This window comes from Poromitra crassiceps, assembly GCF_964638095.1.
Source record: "Poromitra crassiceps genome assembly, chromosome: 9".
Taxonomy (NCBI): Eukaryota; Metazoa; Chordata; class Actinopteri; order Beryciformes; family Melamphaidae; genus Poromitra; species Poromitra crassiceps.
Window position 1 is genome coordinate 48,896,027 of NC_139630.1, and position 17,500 is coordinate 48,913,526.

At 46.3% G+C, this 17,500-nt stretch overlaps 1 protein-coding gene across 2 annotated transcripts in view; it reads left to right on the plus strand.

Annotated features, from left to right (window-relative positions):
• Positions 1–17,500, plus strand: part of mettl24 (methyltransferase like 24) — a 41,796-nt gene that overhangs the window by 9,289 nt on the left and 15,007 nt on the right. Inside the window, exon 2 of one of the 2 annotated variants that reach the window (XM_083642763.1) lies at positions 12,874–12,972. The exons of the other annotated variant lie outside the window; for it this stretch is intronic. Coding sequence (XP_083498889.1) covers positions 12,874–12,972 — 99 coding nt within the window. The remainder of the gene's footprint in view (positions 1–12,873; positions 12,973–17,500) is intronic. 2 annotated transcript variants of the gene reach the window in all.

A 17,500-nucleotide genomic window follows, 5' to 3' on the forward strand; every position in this document is an offset into this window, starting at 1 on the left:
ATATAAAAAATAATGTTTCCAGTCCTTTCATACTTTAGGCTACTTGACGACTCAGAAAGTGAAGTCATTTGGGCACTCAATTGTTTCTGTGTCATGCTGCTAATGTGAGGTTGTCAGTATTTGGGTGCAGAGGAAAGGGGGTTCCCCACATTGGTATATTTAGGGAGGAACCACCTGTAAAAACAAGTCCCGGGACTTAAGGAACAACGCAGCTTTGCACAGGCGAGCTGGATAAGCACTGCTCACAGATCAGCTTTGATTGTGGTTAGACATAGACAGAGTCACTGTGACATCATCACCCATTGGTTTTTGGACTCTTGTTTTGAAGCCTATATAGGTTGAGGCCACGTCTTGTCATAGACAGTCCGCATGTCTGGGAACGCCCACAAGATGTTAAACGGCTGGCGCACGAGTGGGGTAAAACCGCCCATATATCTCATGGGCTGACTCACCAAAAGACGGTGCTGCGGCTCTAAACTACAGGTTTGGGGGTTCTAGAGCAGAACACAAGATGTCTGCTCAGATGTGCGTTTACTGCGGTGGTTAAATCCCCGATCGTGTCTGCCTGGGCTGGGCTATCAGCTAAATTCTAACTTTGCTGAATGGATAGAACGGGGGTTTTTACCCCACCCTGACCACGCCCCCAGCCAGGCTGAGCCAGCTGACCAGCGTCTATTGTGGGCGTTCCTAGAGCCTGTATGGGCGTTCCCTGACATGCGGACTGTCTCTATGGGAGTGTGGCCATCTTGGGGTTCTTACGCAGATCCCACGAGACGGCACGAGATCAGGGGTTTCCCACAGAGACGCAGCTCCACCTGCTGGTCTGCAATCGCCGAGCTGCACGATCGCCGGAAAGGCGACCTGTCAATCACACCCAAAATATAGTATTTTCTTATTGTCTATTTTACTCTAAATGGGCGAGTTATATAAAAATTCACCTCCTGTACAGTTGTCATGAAAGGTGAGATTAGATAGACCTGTAAACATCTTTAAATGTGTTGTAAAGTTGGGGCATTTCAACATGGGGGCGAACAGGGAACAACTCCCTTTTGGAGCCAGCCTCAAGTGGCCATTCGAGGAACTACAGCTTTTAGTATCACTTCTGTGGCATCATCTGTCAAAGCCCGAGCTTGCCGCCTGGGTTAGATGGATAGAAAATGCTAGCTGCCATGATGTTAGTGGCGGTCCAAGCTGCCGAGCGTGAATAGGGCGCCCCGCGTGCGCTGTTCTTTGATCAGCTTTGATTCGGGGCACGTGGGCAGATAATGCTGCTGTCAAAAGTCTGCAGACTGAAGAACGAGTCTACGCGCAGAGTGTACGAAGCAACTGAATACCATACAGACAGCCCTGAGTTCAGCCCCGCTAAGCATACTTTCTGGGAGCATGCTATTAATTTCCCCTCACACACAGACTCTCTCTTAGCGTAAATATGACCCAGATGTGGGTTTGTGCTTCGGCAAAGGACCGAGAGGAGAACAATTTACCCATCCTCCCTCTTCACAGTCGCTCTTCACCAGCTGTGCCTCAATTACAGTCTTTCCTTCCACCCTCTCCACGCTTCTCCCCTAGCACCTAGCATCACTCTGCCTTTAAGACCAAGCCTAAAGCCCTCTGAGATTATTGCCTTTATTGAAAAGATCAGTGTAATCCTCGCCTTTAATTCTGTTATACCCTGTGAGGAATAGAGATGACACACCCCAGGAAGTGGAGACATCTGGGATCTGGTGTGACTGCCGCAGTCTCCCTATCTCCTGGATTAGTCATAGCCATGCTATATAAAGCTGACTGTGCAATAGCCCTGCCTGTATAATGTATGATAGGGTCATCCTGTATTGGAAGCCATTCAAGCCCTCGTTCACACCATACGACAAAGCCACACTGAAGCCACGCAGTTTCATTTCGGCATCCTTGTGAACAGGCGAGACCGTTCACACCAGCCGCACGGCACGCCACGCTGAAGCGACAGCTCAGGATTCTATTCTATTTTCCACGCGTGCAGCGCGCTGAACCCGAGCTGCCAGGCATGAAATCAGTGCAAGTTGTGGGCGGGGGCGAGGCAGCGGGGGCAAGGCAGCGGGGGCGAGGCAGCGGGGGCGAGGCAGCGGCGAGCGAGGCGCTGAGGGAAAGAGAGTGCTTCTTGTGTGACCGGTTTAGCGTGACACTCAGCTTCTGTTCAGCGCAGCTTCAGCTCTGCTTCTGCATACCGCTTGGTGTGAACAAAGGCTTGCTATCATGCTCTTGAAGCAATAAATGTTAGCCCCCCATGGTGCTGGGCCACCTGGGTCAGAAAAGTCAGGACCGCCAGTCAGTCAGTCAGTCAGTCAGTCAGTCACTCACAGACGTTTAGTGAGGCTAGGGCAGTGGTTCTCAAACTTGTTTAGCTTCAGTACCCCCTTTCCCTGATTTCTGAATGCAAGTACCCCCTTTACCCGACTACAACATTCTGGGGGCGGGCGTGCTGTCATAAAGCTGATTGGCCACACCACTGTGCCATGGGCTTATGCAAAAATAACCAGCCCGCTCTGACCACTCAATTAAACTAATCCCACACTCTTGTGCAGGGCAACTCTCTGGAGACAGTGCTCATAATGGAGTGTGGGTGGTGAGAGCCCACAGACAATTTGAACTATATGTAAAACTTGACTTATGTATATTTCCTGATAAAAAAAATGACTCATCTCAAAACATCCATCACTGGTGTCAGTTTGGTCTTGTGCAGGAAGTTTGGGGTTTTATATATTTATCAGCGGTTGGTTTTAAAAGAGTAGAAGAAGGCCTCTTTCATCTTCACAGTAACCTTATCTTGACACTGAAACAGCCTATCAATTAAGTCCGATGGCCATTATTGACCTGCAGGCAAACCCTAATCTTATCCGTCTTTTGCATTCCCTCATTCTCAATTGAATAACTCCCAGAGAAACCTCACCACTGTAAACAGACGTTGTGATTGACTACCGTGACGATGATAATCAAATGATAATGGTACTCAGAGCTTAATGAACCTCTCAAATGGGATGATGGAGGGATAGGGGGGAGATGAAGGAGAAATGAAAGACAGAGAAGAATGATCTCTGTCAGGAGAAACAATCAACAGAGATGAATCAACAGAGCATGGAGATTGGGTGCTGCAGGCGAGACAGTTCCATTTAAATAGGCAAGGGTAAGTTTGCATCCAGGTTAACGCCATTACATTTCCATATTCAACTCACTAATGATATAGTCTCATACAATCCAACTCTTTCATCTCCCACTGTGACAACATCATGATTTGCATATCATTAGCATAGTGTGGCTATGCTTAAAAATGCCTTCCAGGTGATTTGTCACTAACAGCGATGTGATGGTTTAGGTTGCATTTCTTTTTTTCATTAACTTCTTCCTCATTTGTAGTCAATTGGTATGGAGAGTTCAAACAAAACATTATTATTTATTTATTTTAGATGATTTTTTGGGGCATTTTTGCCTTTATTTAGATAGGACAGTACTAGGCAGACAGGAAAGGTGTGGAGAGAGAGGGGATGACATGTGGCAAAGGACCTCTGGTCGGATTTGAACGCAGGTCTGCCACGCGAAGGACCGAGTCTCCGTGGTACACGTACTACCAGGTGAGCCACCAGGATGCACAAGCAAAACATTATTACAGTATTAAAGGAACAATCCGCCCATTTTTAACCAGCTTTGTATCATTAGAACATCAGTAGTATATCAGAAAACTGTAAACGGTTTTGAAGTCTGTCATTTAATTTGACAGTTATTGAGTTAACTCAAATTAATAACTCATTAACTCAAATCAACTCTCAAACTGTCAAACTAGATGACGGTTTTGAAGTCATTCATCTAGTTTGACAGTTATTGAGAGTTGATTTGAGTTAATGAGTTATTAATTTGAGTTAGTGTGGACCAGTGATGTCACAGGTCCACACTTTAACACTCAATAACTGTCAAATTAAATGACAGACTTCAAAACAGTTTACAGTTTTCTGATATACTACTGATGTTCTAATGATACAAAGCTGGTCGAAAATGGGCAGAGTGTTCCTTTAACTTTACGTTTTGGGAATGCGGTTTGTTAATAGGAATGATAAAACACAGTTACCTGTCACCGCATAACAGTGAATGTAAATATTAATAAGCCTATACGCTAACCCACAATCCATACTCATAGCATTATTTATGTATCGCTTATAGGAGCAATTTTGTTTAACAGCTGTTCAAGCACTATATTGCTTGGTGGAGGAATAACGGAAATAATTCAAATGGATTTGGGATCAAAAATGTATTGAACATCTGCGTTTTTACTAATATAATGAAAAGGTGCTTCATTTGACCAATTCACTTCACTCCACTCTGAAAAAGCACAGCCTCTCCTGGAGTTAAGAGTTGGCTTCTGGTTCACAGCTGACTAGTTTGCTCTCCCATCCGGCTTCACCACCTGCTAAATAACACAGGGAACAGGCAGGGAGGCTAATACAAAGTTTTGACCCAAGGCGTCAAGGTTAAAACAGCCTGTAACACAACAGCAGCACGCTATTGAACTGGAAGCTTTGACCTTTTGACTGTGCAGGCGGGTGGTGCTTTTCTGAGCAGGACTCTGGTGAAGCGATGCCTCTCAAAAATGAGCAGCGGTACTGACTCTCAGCGACCTTAACCAACAGACTGGGCCTGACTTGGGAGCACTCTTCGCGTTATCCCTCGGTGTACTCTTTTTATATAGTGCATCTATCTACTGCTATCTATGAACTCTGCATCACCATCAGCTTTCACCTTTCCTTGCAGTTATTTCCTCATCTCTCTCTCTCTCTGTCTCCTCTTCTGTTAGCCCATCATCTCCTGCTCGCCCATCCGTCCACTTCTCCCAGGGATTATTCATGCCTGGTCTGGCTCTCTGCTCTCACACCCAGCTCCATCCCACCACTCAGTCTGACTCAAGACATGCACACCCAGCTCCATCCCACCACTCAGTCTGACTCAAGACTTGCGGGGGGGGGGGGGGGGGGGGCTCCATGTGGGCCACGCGGACAGCCCCATACCAGACTGATTATAGAAAGGGGGGGGGGGGGGGGGAGGTGGAACAGATCAGGATGCAAAAGCATTCTCTGAGATAGAAAATAATGGGGGAACGCAAGGAATCCTTATTATAAAAGGGAGCATGTGGAGAGAGGAGAGGGAGAGGGAGGAGAGAGAGAGAGGGGGGAGAGACTGAGGGAGAGAGAGAGAGACATTGCGCGCGTGCCAATAGGGCAGGCGAGGCCACACAGCAGCCAAGCTGTGGGTGAGGCCGCACAGCGGCCGAGCTGCGTGTGCGAGCTGCAGGGCCAGTTCAGCAAGCTGCAGGGCATGCGAGTGAGATGACTAGTTGTAAAAAGAGAAAAAGAGATAAAAGCTCTAGTGGAAACAATATTTGTTCTATTAACTATTTGTCTCAAACTTAATCTCATGCATCTTCCCAATCTCCCTTCACCTATTTAATAACCTGTCCATCCATCTCATCTATCATCCATCTAGTCAACCCATCCTAATCCTAGTCCTAGTCCTAGTCAATCTATCCTAATTCAACAACTCATACTGAGTTATGATTAGGGGCTGAACCACTGACAATTGTGAGTGATGTTCTGTGTGTGTGTGTGTGTGTGTGTGTGTGTGTGTGTGTGTGTGTTATAATGAACACTGCTTGCCTGTGTTGCTGAGGTGTTGATGACTTGTTGCTTGATTGAACACGGGGCCTGGCGCTAATCTCATTACTGCTCAGTGAGGACTCAGCAATAACTAAGTGCTCGACATGTACAGTACATTATAGCACACACACACACACACACACACACACACACACACACACACACACACACACACACACACACACACACACACACACACACACACACACACACACACACCTCTGAAATCAGGTGGGTGTATAAAGCTTGGATTCGTTCCCCATCAAATAGCTTCTCGACAGATGAGAAGCACGATTAATTGTAGTCTACGCCCTCAACGACAGCCAACTTGCAGTTGTGCAATGCTGTCTCTCCACACCCGCTTGTATGCACACCTCCGCAAAATCCATCATGTCCACTACTTCCCTGTCTTCCTGTGGGCGTACCTGTGTGTGTGTGTGTGTGTGTGTGTGTGTGTGTGTGTGTGTGTCTTTGAACCCCCCTTTCTTTCCCTGTCTCTGTCCCGGTTCAACCCCACCTCACCGCAGCCTCCCAGTGAGTCCATTGTGGCAGATATCTGGCCCTCTGATCAGCAGTCCTGTCCGGACCTGTATGGGGCTGACGTATGAGGGCCTGACAGGCGAGCTGCGTGGGGAGGCTGCGGTGGCGAGTTGAAAAGGGCAACACCAACACAGAGGGCTTAGGGCAGCAGCTTTGAATAGGGGGGATTTTTCTTTTTTTATCAGGGTAACACTTTACAATAAGGGTACATTAAGTGAGGGTTAGTTAATGCTGAATAGGCATTAACGAACTATTAAAAGTAGGGGTGTCACGATACACTCAGTTCACGATACGATACGATACACGATATGGGGTTCACGATAACGATACGATACGATATTTTAACAATATCTTTTTGCGATCGATTTGTAAGTTGAGGGGGCATCCTCCATGCTAATTTGAGTAATTTCACCATTTTCATCCTCCGTGTCTGTAACGTCCCTCGTCTGTTCAAACAAAGCAATGAAAAGGAGAGCGAGCATAGAATCAGATGCAGATCAGTGCCACCATGTTCAGCTTCTTTTTCTCGTGATATGAGATTTCATCTCAACGATACATATTGTCACGTTTTGATATCGCGATATATTGTGGGACGATATATTGTGACATCCCTACTTAACAGTGAACTAATGTGTCTAGTAATCACTTACTAATGGTGTTCATGTTAACTAGGTATTGATTTATGCAATATTTGATCGTTTAGGGTTAGATAATGGTTAGGGTTAGTTAATGGCGAGGGTTAAGAGTTAGTTAATGCTTAACTAACTGTTCATTTAGTTAAGACTTTACTTAAGACTGATAACACACTGGTTTATTTTGTTATTCCCAGTATTCCCATGATGCCACATTTCCTAAGAATATGATGCTTTATCACATGCGGTACGCGGCTGATTGACTGTGGCTGTCATTTGATTACAATCACCTGTTATTTCCCTACCAAGATGGCTGTGTGCCGATGCAACAGAATATACTATGAATAAAATAAGTAGCTACAGATTCTATGTATCTTTATAGTAGCCTCAGTGTGTTGGTGGTGATGATGATTAAATCTAAGTTCATTACAATGACTTCTCAACTCTCCAGCTCCGTAAGGCCCTGTGAGCAGCTCTTCTGTTTGCTATAGCTAACATTAGCGACTGAACCGTTAGCGCATTGCTGCCTCTAATGCCCTGTTATTGCTGTTGTTGTCGTCTATCAGTATTTTAGCGTCTGTGTTTTGTATGATGTGTGTTTTTATACATCCTGGCTGCAAACCAATTTCCCTATAGACGGTTTTAACTTGACAACAAAAACATTCTAAATTGAACCCCCGCTCACTTCCTGTTGCAGTGTTTGCTATGGACATAAAAGAAAAAAAAACATTCAAGTGCAGGACTGACCATTCCGTGAAAACCGTCTATACAGCTGAGCGGCGAAAACAAAAGTAACGATGTCAAGTGAATATTTCTGCAGTTTGCCGAATGCTGAGAAAAAGGAAGTGCTGTGGGGTTGCGCTCTGGTGAAAACCATCTATAAGGGAAGGGACACACGACACATCCATCTTGCCACGCTCCAATCTATCGGTGGTGGTTCGGAACCAATCAGTGTCCGAGGAAGGAGGAGGCGGTCCTAAGTGTTAAGTTAGCCCCGTGATGGATGGTGATAGACAGATGGTTCATCCAATCACCTGCCAAGTATTTTTTTGAATGTGCCTGCCCCTTTTTCAAACCAGTTTCCCAGATGGTTCTGTGAAATAAACCATCTGGCAGTGTCAGGTTAACACAACACAGCTTTAGCAGAGAACACCTGTTGTACTGGTGTGAGGCTAGCAGTCCGTTCTCTTTTGTTTATTGTCTCATGAAGTTTGCAAGACCACTGATAAGGAGATAATAATATTTGATACATTTGAAAAATAATTCTAACCTCTCTCTGAACCAAATCTCCCTTCTCTTCGCTATAGCATCCTCCACCACCCACTCTGCCTACATTGTTCAAATTGGTCAATTTATGTGTCTATTTCCGCCCATCCCTGCCCACCTAAATAATAGGCAAGCTGAGAGAGACAGATAAAAATTGAATAAGTGGGGGTGGTGTGTGTGTGTGTGTTTGTGTTTGTGTTTGTGTTTGTGCGTGTGTGTGTGTGTGTGTGTGTGTGTGTTTGTGCGTGTGTGTGTGTGTGTGTGTGCGTGTGTGTTTGTGTTTGTGCATGTGTGTGGCCAGTTTATGTGCAAAGTAAATCAGGAAAAACAAAGAGCAGCAAGCCGAAACTCGACTGAAGCCCACACATGCAGCATTCATCAACCTTTCCATCCTGCCTGGTAATTATGTGTGATCGCACATCATGGCTGCATCGTCCAATGAGAGACTGAGCAGGGAGAGAGAGAGAGAGTAGAGGAAGAGAGTGGAGAGAGAGAGACAGAGAGATACAAAAGAAAAAAAAACAAGGCCAATAGTCCAGTATTCTTTGATATGCAAATTCCATGACTCAGATCAAATCTGCTCCCAAATTGAATGGGTTCATCCTTGGCCCATGCTACACGCCTACACCCTTCCACAAAGTTCCATGAAAATCGGACCAGTAGTTTTTCCTGCTAACAAACGGCACCGAAAGCATAACCTCCATGGCAGAGGTAATAAGACATTCTAACTCTCTCTACCAGTAGCCCCCCCCCCCCCAAAAAAACAAAAAACAAAAAACTTTGTCAAAAACTGTGTTGACCAGAGAAAAACTGAGCTCATGAGAGCTCGGTAAACACAGACTGTGCCGTGTATATAGAATGTACCCTATATAGACTGTGTACAGACTGTATATAGACTGTATACAGACTGTATATAGACTGTATATAGAGTGTATACAGACTGTATACAGACTGTATATATAGACTGTATACAGACTGTATACAGACTGTATATAGTGTATACAGACTGTATATATAGACTGTATACAGACTGTATATAGACTGTATATATAGACTGTATACAGACTGTATATAGAGTGTATACAGACTGTATACAGACTGTATATATAGAGTGTATACAGAATGTATACAGACTGTATATATAGACTGTATACAGACTGTATATAGAGTGTATACAGACTGTATACAGACTGTATATAGAGTGTATACAGACGGTATACAGACTGTATATAGAGTGTATACAGACTGTATACAGACTGTATATAGAGTGTATACAGACTGTATACAGACTGTATATAGAGTGTATACAGACTGTATACAGACTGTATATAGACTGTATACAGACTGTATAGGAAACTGGAAGGGCACTCGGAGAGTGCAGACCTTGAGGGGCATAGTTGCGACTATTGACCTAAAGGTCTGCACTCTCTGAGTTTGCATATCACAGCAGACTATATTATGCAAATTTTGTGAGTCAGATCGGATCCGTGCCCAAATTGAATGGGTTCTTCCTTTCTTGCCCATGCTACACCCTTCCACAAAGTTTCATGAAAATCGGTAGTAGTAGTAGTAGTAGTAGTAGTAGTTTTGCCATAATCCTGCAAACAGACCAACAGCACAGGAAACATAACGTCCTTGGTGGAGGTTACTAGAGGGCAGAGAGCACAGACCACTGCTATTATTGCTTGTTCGTGAATCAGAGCCGGATCTGCTCCAAAATGTAATTGGTCCCTCCTTGGCCCACACTACACCCTTCCACCAAGTTGGAAGTTCCATGAAAAGCAGAAAACCAGTAGTTTTTCCATAATCCTGCTAAAAACAGACAAACAAACGGCACAGAATACATAAGCATGGCGGAGGATGGTAATAAAGGGCAACAGAGGGATGCTGCAGTGGAGGCAGATGAATAGAGGGGAGAGGTGAAGCACGACAGGCGTTCACATGCTTTGACACGCTGCAAATCGATGAAAGGCTTGCGTGGACCCAGCTCCACGCCACGGCCATTAGAGGGACAGCTGATCCTCTGCCGAGGCTCAGCGCCACTGGAGGAGCAAATCACACACACACTCCTGTCGTAGATGATGCATTAGCACAGGGCTCTCGCTGTGTTCATGTGTATGGAAGAGGAAATGACAGACGGTCCTGTCAGAGAAAATTAGTAGATGTAAATGTACCTACGTGTGTGTGTGTGTGTGTGTGTGTGTGTGTGTGTGTGTGTGTGTGTGTGTGTGTACGTCTTGCCCATTACATGTGTCTATGCACAAGTGTGTGTGTGTGTGTGTGTGTGTGTGTGTGTGTGTGTGTGTGTGTGTGTCGTGGTCCATCATAGGCTAATTTCGGAGGCAAATTTCAGACTTAAGACCAGTTAATTGCGGACAGCTTGTCCAAGTGGGGACAAAGCTGTGTCCCCATTAGGGTTAGCTTAAGATTAGGTTAAGGGTAAGGGTTAGGGTTATGGTTATGGTAAGTCTCCTGGGAATGCATGTCAAGATCAAGGTCAAGGTCAAGGTATCTTTATTGTCCCCTAGGGTTTGTAGCCAGGTTGTGTAAAAACACACACATCAAACAAACACACACAAAATACTAAAATAGTGATAAACGACAACAGCAGCAAAAAACAGGGCATGAAAGGGCAGAGAGATTTAAAAGAGTACATACAGTAGCAACATCAGCAGGTCATGTAAGACTATGTAATGACCCGAAAAGTGACATGATCTGGTGTGTGTGTGTGTGTGTGTGTGTGTGTGTGTGTGTGTGTGTGTGTGTGTGTGTGTGTGTGTGTGTGTGTTAGCAATGTAAACACATTGCTAACACACTGGTATGTTGGACAAGGGAAAATGTCAGAGAGGTGACTTATAAACAACCTGGACGCCTGGCGCAATACTCAGACTAGCAGACAGCGAGCACTTTATGCCCGCTTTGCCCACTTTATACCAATCACAGCAGAGGTGCTGTGAAAGACTGGATCGCAGCCCAGACCGCCTCCTGTCACTTGCTCTTTGGTGGAACCGACAGGTTGTAGATTGTAAACGAACGTGTGTCTGAGCGGTGGAACCCATTCGATTGTGTCTGCAGCCTACTCACAAAGTAATAAAAAAGCAGGGCATGGCTGTGAGCAGAGCAGAGCGGGGGGGGGGGGGGGGGGGGGTTGGGGAGACAGAGTGAGCACAGATACAAGGTTATTTTCCTAAACAAAGCTGATGTCACCACAATGCCCTTTGCAGCTCGTTCAGCAGATGTGCTCACTGCTCACAGTGCTGAACATACCAAACATGATAGCTAAGCCAACAAGACTAGGGCGAAATCTACAGTAGTATATGGCTGAATCGTGTGTGATGTGCTTATACTAATGCTAAGTCCGTTGAATAAAGGATTGTTGAGCCTCGATCGTCGCGACCCGCTAGGCAATAGGCATAATACTGTCTGCCCAGTCCTCTGACCTGGTAAAGTTAAACTGCTCCCGGTGGCGGGAACTTGAAATGGTATGATGTTGCAGCCTCTGGCACTTTCCTGTCAGGTAGTGATCTGTAACTAACACTAGCAGCTAGCAATCCGTAGCGACCTGGATCTGGTCTAACTAGCAGCGCTTACAGTGCACCAACTGTCACAAGCGACACCGTGTAATGGGTTTGCCACATGCCATGGCCAACCGATATTGCTTGTAAGGAGAAATAAGCAAGACATGAATGAATGAACTCAAAAATGTACAATGATGAGATCTTACAATGATCTCATCTCATCTCCTAAATCAGATTGAAGTGATCTAAAAAAAAAAAGTTATACTATTAAGATTCTCACTACTGTCACCAAGAAGAGTTAAAGACCACACTATGCTGAGCAAAAGGCTTTTTCCTCTGGGATGGAATAACTTTAACACTCAGTCACTAAAGCGGCATACGCCTTTATAGGACTGGCCCCGCTGGTGCGCGGTCCAGCCCAAAAAAACATCTTGGCCTAAACCGCAAAGTTGAAAATGAACTACAGTCCCCATAAAACCCGTATAAAGGCGAGCACATCGACAGGTGGGAGAGCAGCCTGTCGTGAAGTCACCCGGGACAAGTGCCGAGTGCCGCTAATGAATGCACGGCCGTGGCGTCTGACACGAGAAATGATTGTGCAACCACACCGCCTCTTCCAGCTCTGCCTCTTTCTCCTGCTCTTTCTCTCCATCTCTCTCTCTCCATCTCTCCATCTCTCTCTCTCCATCTCTCCATCTCTCTCTCCGTCTCTCTCTCCATCTCTCCTCTAATCATAAACAGACACATTCCTACAGAACTGAATGAGGCCATGAAGCAGAGCTGCCAGGGGTTCAGGAGGAATGTGACACAAGGCTATATGCTGCACTGAGAGCTGCGCCAATGCCAAAGCTTTTTCTGCTCTTATTTTTCCGACGCCAAATGCAGCCGGACTTTATAGACATTGTTAACGGCACACTGCAAAATGCATTCTGTCATATTATAACAGAACCACGATACGGCTCACCTTCTACTAAAATAAACAATGGAAATTAACTTTGATCTGTTTATTTGTCACTTATACACAGGTGGGCAAACAAATCCTGCTCTGAGTACATCATGACCCAGTTCCAACTGTGGCTACAAGTGAGCTAGAATAGCCTCCCTGAAGGCGGGAGAGGAACAAAAGCTTCCTTCATTGTTGGATGTCCCTGTGCTGGCCTACATGTAGTTTGATCTCAGTTGATCATGTGTTTTCTCGTTGCATTGCTGACAGCCGGTTCTGTCTGTGTGGCTTTTTTGCAGTCTCCTCGGTGGCAGATCCGCCTGGAGCCGTGGGCCAGCGAGAGCCGCTCTCTGGAGGACGAGGCCCGGAGGTTCCTCAGCTACATCACCACACCACAGGTGAGAAGAAGCCACTGTTAAGTTCCCCAAGAACCTGACTCAAACTCTGTATTCACTGCTGTCAACGTACACGGTACAGTTCAATCTCCCAAGACAGATTTTCCATTTACATGTAAATCTGTCGGCATGGTCGAAGAAGATCCGGATAATAGCATTCCTAATAATAGCGCAAGCGGTCGATAAAATTAGCATAAAGGGGCGTAGCTGGGTGAGTTGAGTTCCGGGTCCAGTTATTCAGGTATTGAAATGAGCTTGCCCCCAGAGGTTAGCTTTTTTCTTTTTTTTACCGATGGTTCCCCAGATTGCAGTAGTAAGTGGTACGCCTTTTGAATGTGTTTAAGTGGCTTGTACTTGTGTGCGGAGCAGCAAGCGTTGGGAGTGCGGTGCATCATCCACAGAGGTCAAATCAATATCCATGATAGACATGAGAGTGCAAAACAGTCACGGAGGGAAAGCTCATCCTTGTGCTCTGAGCTTATCCTCAAGGATACAGCAGACAGCAGCACAGCCTCGCCTTTTTAATCATGTGCAAAAGACATATGGTCTGAACGCACTTCCACTCACCTTGTGTGTGTTAGGAGTGTGTTAGGAGTGTGAGCCTGTCTGTCCTCTCAGGGAACAGGCTGTGTGTTAGGAGTGTGAGCCTGTCTCTCCTCTCAGGGAGCAGGCAGCCTGTCTGTCCTCTCAGGGAACAGGCGGCCTGTCTGTCCTGTCAGGGAACAGGCGGCCTGTCTGTCCTCTCAGGGAACAGGCAGCCTGTCTGTCCTCTCAGGGAACAGGCAGCCTGTCTGTCCTCTCAGGGAACAGGCACCTTGTGTGTGTTAGGAGTGTGAGCCGGTCTGTCCTCTCAGGGAACAGGCAGTGTGTTAGGGAGTGTGAGCCTGTCTGTCCTCTCAGAGAACAGGCAGCCTGTCTGTCCTCTCAGGGAACAGGCAGCCTGTCTGTCCTCTCAGGGAACAGGCAGCCTGTCTGTCCTCTCAGGGAACAGGCACCTTGTGTGTGTTAGGAGTGTGAGCCGGTCTGTCCTCTCAGGGAACAGGCAGTGTGTTAGGGAGTGTGAGCCTGTCTGTCCTCTCAGAGAACAGGCAGCCTGTCTGTCCTCTCAGGTAACAGGCAGCTTGTGTGTGTTAGGAGTGTGAGCCTGTCTGTCCTCTCAGGGAACAGGCAGTGTGTTAGGGAGTGTGAGCCTGTCTGTCCTCTCAGAGAACAGGCAGCCTGCCTGTCCTCTCAGAGAACAGGCAGCATGTCTGTCCTCTCAGGGAACAGGCAGCCTGTCTGTCCTCTCAGGGAACAGGCGGCCTGTCTGTCCTCTCAGGGAACAGGCGGCCTGTCTGTCCTCTCAGAGAACAGGCGGCCTGTCTGTCCTCTCAGGGAACAGGCGGCCTGTCTGTCCTCTCAGAGAACAGGCGGCCTGTCTGTCCTCTCAGAGAACAGGCGGCCTGTCTATCCTCTCAGGGAACAGGCAGCCTGTCTGTCCTCTCAGGGAACAGGCAGCCTGAGCTGTCGACGTGCTCCATCAGGTGCCCTTCCTTCCCTGGCCGTTCAATTCCTTCTTCTGTTGTTGATGCTGCATCCTTTGTGTTTTTCAGTATTTTTATGATTGTAATATTGTTGTACATTATGCTTTGGTGCAAGCTAAATATCCAATCGGAGACTATAGAATGTTAAAATTGAATCAGTTCTTCATGCTTTAACTGAAGATGGACCAAATAGTCACAGCCAGATACTGTACATGTCAATAAATCATTTGTAAACAGAAACTTGGACTAGCTACTCATTTTGACACATCTTTGTCATGTATAGCCTATCTGAAGCAAGCCTGAATCTATCAGCCCATGACAGAGCTACACTCTGGGACCTCTTTCACATTCAGCTCACCCACACAGTGTTTATCTTGCCTGACAGCACACACACACAATTCATTACTCTATTGATTACCATAGAGATTAAATTCAATAAATTCACAGGCCTTCTATTCATACTTTAATCAATGAGATGTTCTGGTTTGTTTGTTTGCCTGTGCCCGTTTTGAATAACCACAAATCGATCAAAATGTTAAGGATCTTCTTATAAAAGATTGATGGACGGAATAAGAGACCGGGATTTATGTACCATTGTCCCCCGTTGTCAATGTAATGTAAGCACAGCTGTACACAGTTTCACTTTCGCTCTCACAAACATAGTTGGACATTTTTTGGCTCACAAGTGCTGCATTTTATTATAATACAATTGGCTCGGGGGTAAATCAGCTATTTATCTTTTCCTCTGCACAATACTGCCGGAACACAGTCCATCAACTCAAATGACTAAGCACTCAGTGCTATATCTTTCACAAAGCAGACATTCTGCTCATAATAAATTAGCCCCAGGATGTGCGTGTGTGCGTGCGTGTATAGGTGTGGAAGGGAGGTGTCCGTCAACAGGCAGAGAGGGAGCCGGTCGGTGTGCCTATCAGCATCCTCAGCTATAATGCTGACTGACACTGTGCCTGGTGGAGCTGCTGCTACTCAGAGAGATGCCCTGCGACACTACTGTCGCTGTAATCTATAGCAGTCAATATAACACACACACACACACACACACACACACACACACACACACACACACACACACACACAGATAAGTATGGATATTCTATACCACTTAGAACATCAACAGTGCAACATGTCAGACATCTTCCACCCCATACAGAATAGACTTTTACCTAAATAATAGATCATTCACTGCCCTGCCCTAGGCTGTACGCTCAGTGAAAACATGCTTTCAACAGCTCTGCCACTGATTAGGCTGCAGAGTGAAGTGGCAAAATAATCACGAGAGACATCTGCGGCGCATTGTGCGTTGATGAATGCTGTCGGTTCTAACACATTAACAATGGCGCGCAACAACGCGCATAATGGAGTTATTAGCATGTTCTGAATCCGCTGGAACAGGTTATTTTACATTCGCCCACGCGTACAACTCTTTTGAACAGGCCAGTTCACATGCAGCGCTCCAACAAAGACGCACCGGGTGACTTTTGTTCCCCCTCGACATAATGACATAATGACAAAATGACATCTTGACATAATGACATTGTGACTCGGTCGGTCCCTTCCTGCCTGACCTCCAAAAAAGGCTCTGATTGGAGGAATAAATTGGCATGTTCAAAATTCCCCAGCAAGGAAACAATAGATAGGCTATTTCTAAGAGGAGCAACTTCAGGATGTAAAGTTCTAACTCACTTGAGAAAATAACTTTCTCAAAGGCGCTGCTCTGTGAAAGCAGGCGAGGAAGCAAACATACTTAATGTCATGTACTTTTAATGTCAATGTCAAGTCTAGCGGCCACTCAAAGTGCTTTACAACACATGCTTACATTCACCCATTCATACACCACTCAAAGTGCTTTACAACACATGCTTACATTCACTCATTCATACACCACTCAAAGTGCTTTACAACACATGCTTACATTCACCCATTCATACACCGATGGTGGCAAGCTACCATGCAGGGTGCTGGCACAGCCATCGGGAACAATTTGGGGTTCAGTATGTATCTTGCCCACAAGGACACTTCTATATGCGGACTGGAGGAACCGGGGATCGAACCACCGACCTTCTGATGAGCTCCTCTGCCACAGCTGCCCCAACGGTAAACAACGGGATGTGGTTTTGGAAGAGGCTGAGATGCACTGCACACTGCTCATCATTACCTGACTGACTGTATGAGGTGCTTTTTAGAAAGCAAGGAGTAACAGTCATTGTTGCTTCATTCTTCATTGCTTTCATTACAAAACGATGGCTGCTGTGTAAATGTAGCTCTTGGCCTAATTTCAAATAAGTTAATATTGTGAGCTGCGAGTTATTAGACTCAGTAGGTAGGACATGCGGTGGACAATACGAGCAGACACACACACGCATGCACGCGCACGCACGCACGCATGCACGCACGCACACACACACACACACACACACACACACACACACACACACACACACACACACACACACACACACACACAGCAGCAGACAGGGCTTAAGCAAGCAGACAGCAAACATTTACCCTCAACAGCTCCTGTGCTAAGGCTCACTCAACAAACTGGAGATGCACCACACAGACAACACTGACATGCACACACAGACACACACGAGGAACTACACATCAATTTTAGAGACAGTCCGCATGTCTGGGAACGCCCACAAAATGTTAAACGGCTGGCGCGCGAGTGGGGTAAAACCGCCCATATATCTCATGGGCTGACTCACCAAAAGACGGTGCTGTGGCTCTAAACTACATGTTTGGGGGTTCTAGAGCAGAACACAAGACGTCTGCTCAGATGTGCGTTTACTGCGGTGGTTAAATCCCCGATCGTGTCTGCCTGGGCTATCAGCTAAATTCTAACTTTGCTGAATGGATAGAACGGGGGTTTTTACCCCACCCTGACCACGCCCCCAGCCAGGCTGAGCCAGCTAAACCAGCGTCTATGACGAGACGTGGCCTCAACCTATAGGCCTTTGCGTTGCAGGCGAGTCATGGCAGAGCAG